The 6,000-nt window shown below is 40.4% G+C and overlaps 1 protein-coding gene across 1 annotated transcript in view; it reads right to left on the bottom strand.

Moving 5' to 3' along the window:
• The window catches only part of LRIG2 (leucine rich repeats and immunoglobulin like domains 2), a gene marked incomplete in the record, with an annotated part of 726,335 nt that overhangs the window by 610,516 nt on the left and 109,819 nt on the right, over window positions 1–6,000 (bottom strand). Inside the window, 1 exon segment of the mRNA XM_044076985.1 lies at window positions 3,434–3,568. Coding sequence (XP_043932920.1) covers window positions 3,434–3,568 — 135 coding nt within the window.

Genomic DNA, 6,000 nt, shown 5'->3' with positions numbered 1-6,000 from the left:
CATAAACTAATCTCGCTGGAGGTCCTCATCCCGCCCCACCTGAAACAAAAAGACCACAGTGAAAAACTTCTCAAAAGCCGACTTCACACTTCTAAAACTAGTGCGGTCTCCTTTAAGGCCCCTGAGCCAGTGGTAAACATTACTCAAACCGCTGAATCACTTACAAATGCCTTCTACCAGCACCTACAGGACTGCATGGATCAGGCAATCCCAAACAAAACTAAGACTCTTTGTACCAAAGGCAAGCGTCCAGTCTGGTGGACCCCAGCCATAAACAAGCTCTACAACAAAAGGAGGAAGCTACTACAAGATAGAGCAAAATCCTTGAAAGGTAAGACACCTTTGATCATTATAAGTAAAAACTAAGAGCTCTCATAAAATCATCCAAGGCAAATTTTGAGAGAAAAATCGCCAAGGATTCAAAAGACAATCATAAGGCCTTCTTTAGCCATGTTAGAAACCTAGGAGGAAACTCCCAGATATGCTCAGAATTAGTTCAAAATGATGTGAAGATTACTGAACCTACACACATTGCCAACATACTGGCTGACAGGTTCAGTGCAAACCTCCCCCCCCCCCAAAAGGAGAGATATCTATACCAGTGGTTTGTGGCCCAGCAAACATCACCAGCACAGGTGAGAACTGCTCTCTCCAAAGCAAAAACACAGCATCCATGGGACGGATGGTGTCCCCGGCTGTGTGCTCCATGAACTCAATGAGGAATTAAACCCGCAGTTAGGATAGCTGTTTAATCTTAGCCTCACCTCAGGAAAGGAGTGGCGCGGCGACTGTGGTCCCACTTCACAAGGCGGTGCCTCCACCCGACCGCTGAAATTACCGTCCCATTAGCTTGACAAGCCTTATCTGCAAAGCCATGGAGAGGATCATAATGGAACTCATAAATAAAGACATAGGGAACTTGCAGACTTTGGATCCAACCCAGTTTGGCTTTGTCAAAGGCAGATCATGCCTTTTAAACTTGGTTGACTTTTTCGAGACAGTCACCAAGGCCATTGATGAGGAAAGGCAGTCCATACAGCCTACCTTGACCTGGCAAAGGCCTTGACACAATACCCCACTCAGGTATCATCAAAAACTCATCAGCTTGAATGTAAACCCATACATCACAAGATGGGTTGCAAACTGGCTAAGTGACAGAACCCACAGGGTCAGAGTTGCTGGAGCCATGTCAGACTCAAAGCCTGTCACAAGTGGTGTCCCACAGGTCAGTCCTGGGTCCACTTTTGTTCGGCATCTACTTTTCTGAAGTACAAGCAAACACAGGAGGGTTATGGCTGACAAAGTTTGCAGATGACTGCAAACTGGGCCATAGTGAAACACATCTGACACAGATATCCTTCAGAAGGGCCTCACAGAAGCGGATAACTGGTGCGAGAGCCATGGCCTAAAGTTAAATGCCAAGAAATGCATAGTCATACCCTTTGGGAAAAACAAGGTTACCCCTAGCTACCATATAGGTGGCAATCCACTGAGCACAGAAGAAGTCATCAGGGATCTGGGGACCCAGGTTGACAGTAGCCTGTTTGACACTCATGTTGCTAAAGTAGTTAGGAAAACCTTCTACATTGCCCACCTGATCATGAAGGGATTCACATCTAGATCAAGGAGGTATAGCCCCCTGTACTCATCACTCATTAGACCTATGATCGGAGTACAATGCCCCATTCGGAGTGTATCTGACCAGACACCTGCAGCAGCTGGAAAGGCCCCAAAAGTTCCTCACCAAAAGGATAAAGGGTCTCAAAAATATGTCTTATGCTGCCCGACTGAAAGAACTCCAGCTCTATTCAGTCTCATACCGCTTGCTCAGAGGTGACCTGTGCCTGACATATAAGGCCATGTCAAACCCTGATTTGATGAATATGCTTCACCTCAAAATCTAGATCCCTCAGAACCACAAGGGGAGACTTAAACCTTGACACGGTTATTAATAGAACATGCTGGAGGGACAGATTCATCACCCAGAGACTCCCTATGCTGTGGAACAAAATCCCGGTACATGTGAGGCAGAGCACCTCGCTGGCCTTGGTCAAGAGGAATCTTGACCAACGGATGGGGGATCGCAGATATACCCCAGGGATTACTTCAGTGTCACTGCTTGACAGAGGCACAGCAAAATAATAGGCATAGTTTTATTCAAACTAAAGGGGTGGCGAAAGCCAAATAACTATGGGCTAGGCTTATAAATGCCCTTGGGCAGATAGGTTCATAGGTTCATACTAGGCTATGAACCTAGAATGATTGGCAGTAGATTTTTAAGTGCTGGCTTACCGGGCCTAACGCACAACCTTCAACGAAGGAACACCCATTCACGCATGTCGCCACACAGAAGACACTAACTGAGAATCGAACGGGCAACGTATAACTGTGAGGCGACAACGCTACCGCAGCTGCAAAATTTGCAGGCGACTTACCATACAGGTCCACACCAATGCTTATCCCTAAAAAGCTCCTCCTGTTACAACTCCATCAGTGCTCGTCTTATTTTCATGTAAATGACACATACTCTTATCCACAACCCCTAAAAATGCCCAAACTAGGCCAATAAATAAATATATATATATATATATATATATATATATATATATTACACACACACAGATATATATACATACATACGTACATGTGTACACAGACACACATGTATGCACATATGTATAAAATAAATATATATATATATATATATATATATATATATATCATATATATATATATATATATATATATATATATATATATATATATATATATATATATATATACATACACACACACACACACACACACACACACACATGAATATGCCCATACAAATTCAGATATGTATTAGATGCAGACAAGCTTATTTACAAAGTACATTAAAAGGGGCCATCAGTGAGAAATCAGTAAAGCAAGGACAAAGGCACTTGGTTCTCTAGCACTGCAGGTGGAAAGCTTAAGACTAATAGACTACTAATGTACAAAAGATTCAAGACAATGCAACAATAAGCACAGTAAAACTACACTAACTAAATCACACAAAAATGAAACTGAGGAGACAAGGTAAAGCAAAGTGCAAAAAGAAATCAGGCCAACTAAATGCATGAACGTGGATGCCAGGCATTCTTCAGGTAAACTATAAGAGTTTTTTCTTACTTCAGTACCAGTGTGATTTTGCAAAACAGACGAATAATGTGCATGTCTCTACTATTCCAACACTGGTAGGAGGAAATACATGCAAAAACTAGATGAATGCAGGCAATTAAATTTTTAGAACTTTGGGACATATTGTGCAAAAGAAACAAAAAAAACACAAGTTCAAGGTTCTAGTTGCCCTTTCAAACTCAGCAGAAACTTAAAGTTAAAAGGAGTTTTCCCCATACGTTTTAGTACAAAAAAAAAATAATACAAAAAGTAAAAAGTATTTACTTACAAATATCTGAGCTGCATCTGAGGAAATGAATCAAGTCCGACTTCAGAGATGAGGTTGGAGCTTAGATCTAAGAATTCCAAAGTAGTATACAACTGAAGCTGCTCTGTGTTGATCTCTGGAATTTTGTTATGTACTCTGTAAAGCAATAAAAGATACTGACTTACTTGAATTGTAAACTGGTTTGCAAGGTCTCATTTCAACACAATTCTATTAAAGAAAACTATAAAATTATGTCTGTTTAACTTACCAAAGGCAAACTCACCACACCTGTTTTACTACCGTCTCACAGATCACTATGATGAATGTGCTGAAGGATTATTTAGCAATATATGCTTTTGCATGGTGTCTCCCTCACTGCACCATCACCACCACATTTAAGAGTTCTGCTCCCACACAGCTGATTTCTAAACGAGGTCACATCAACTTGGAGCAAAATGAATAAATGTATTTCCTTCTCTGAGCTGGTATGACCATGCAGGTGGAACTTTTAAAGGTCAGAGGGTGTGGAATGCCCCATAACAGGGGTGCTGGTGGTATGAACCCTGCAAAAGCATTTGAAATCTGACTTTTGTACCAACTGAAATGGTGCATTAAGAAGTGGAGACAAGGACCTTCTGCTCTGTTAAGTTGGTCACCAATAAAATAAAGTCACAAAACCAATGACAGCAACACTGTTCTGAAATAGCACCATCACATTACTATGCATCTGAATCCTAATTTTGCCCCTAACCCCAGACATAGACCTTACGTTAAAAAAAACCCTTTCTGTTAACACTATCACTACCCAAGACAGTCAAACACCACACACACAATAACAAACCTCAACAACACTAATTGTATGACTATACCTAGCTCTACCCTGCAAAAAACTCATACAGCCATCCCCTAATTCAGACTTCCAGTATATTAGAAAACTTCCACATTAACACACACGCAGACACACACACACACACACACACACACACACATAAAAACATACCTGTTCTACTCAGACCTGCATCTTGTTTTTAAGTCTAGCCTCTATATACTAGCCGTTACTCTAATTCTAACCCTGTAAATGCTCTTGTGCATGCGTGCCCACGTACCCACAAATGCTGAGAGCTTTCGTATAGCCAAAACGTTTGGTAACAGAATCCAAAATAAATATATGCTTTTCCCAAATAAGCTTCCTCCTTTCAATATCAGCAAAACTCTATCATTACACCAAACGACCAAAAAACACTAAACCTCTACACCCACCACTCTACTGCCAAATAACTAATACAGTGGCAGTGACACACGCACACACTTAAAATAAGATTTTACATATATTTGTGTGTATGTCCGCGTGTGTATGTGTGTGTGTGTGTGTGTATGTATATATATATATATATATATATATATATATATATATATATATATATATATACATACACACACACACACACACACATATACACACATAAAATATTTTATATACGTGTGTGTGTGTACATATATATATATATATATATATATATACATATATACACACACAAACATATTTCATGTATGTGTGTGTGTATGTATATACATACACATATATGCATATAAACCCCATGAAATGTTAAAAAACAAAAAAAAGAGGACTACTGTATCTCTTATTCCAAGGAATCTTAACATCTTTTACAATAATCTAGTGATCAATAACATGGCATTTAATAACAGGTAGCTGTGTGTGTCCATGGGGCCATTCTATCAGATGTGACTCATAAAAGAACTAGCAAGCAGATAGTGAAAAAGCAGCAAAGTAACTGGGTAACAGATCTTGTAACAATGTCAACCGAAGTTTTGCTCCTGTACAGCAAATTTAGTTCTGCATCTTTCTTCTTCATCCTTTGTGTGTGTGTGTGTGTGTGTGTGTGTGTGTGTGTGTGTGTGTGTGTGTGTGTGTGTGTGTGTGGGGTTTACTTTTGCAAAGGCATGTAACTACATTTAATAGTCAGACCCTGGCATACATGTCTACAAATCAGGTCCATCATTCTGGTAAGACTTGTCATTAACCAAGGTGTTTGGTATGAAGTTGACCAAATTAGGCATGTGATCCTCTGCACTAGGTAGACCACACAACAGCAATCGTGAAAAGGTTGAAGGGCTAACTTGTTAAGCAGAGGAACAGAAGCTAACCTGGAACTAACAGCCAACAGTCAAGGCATCAATTTCATTAGTTACAGGGCTTCAGAAATTGAAGCACTACGGCTATGCTACACTACTGCACTTCAGAGTCTGGACGTGTACACTCACTACTGTACACCACACTCACTACTGTACACCACAAAAGCATGGACACACCATAACATCTACAACTTTTGAAATCTGCTCTTATGTTCATAGGTGTGCACTAGCCTAATGACCATAAGGGCCTTTTTAAGCCTAGCCATGCATCTCAAATCTCTGACAAGTTCTGGTACCTCTGATAAGTTTAAGTAGGGACTTGGGAGATGAACCATTTCATAGGTTCACAGATTAGTACTAGGCTAACTGCCCATGTGGGCTATTATAAGCCTAACCAATTACCCCATGTCAGAATCAAACCCTGTACCTTGTGT

Source organism: Protopterus annectens, chromosome 7.part0, assembly GCF_019279795.1.
Source record: "Protopterus annectens isolate FY-2018-M chromosome 7.part0, PAN1.0, whole genome shotgun sequence".
In the NCBI taxonomy this organism is placed as follows: domain Eukaryota; kingdom Metazoa; phylum Chordata; order Ceratodontiformes; family Protopteridae; genus Protopterus; species Protopterus annectens.
The sequence above is the reverse complement of the archived record's forward strand: the minus strand, read 5'-3'. Positions and strand labels throughout refer to the sequence as shown.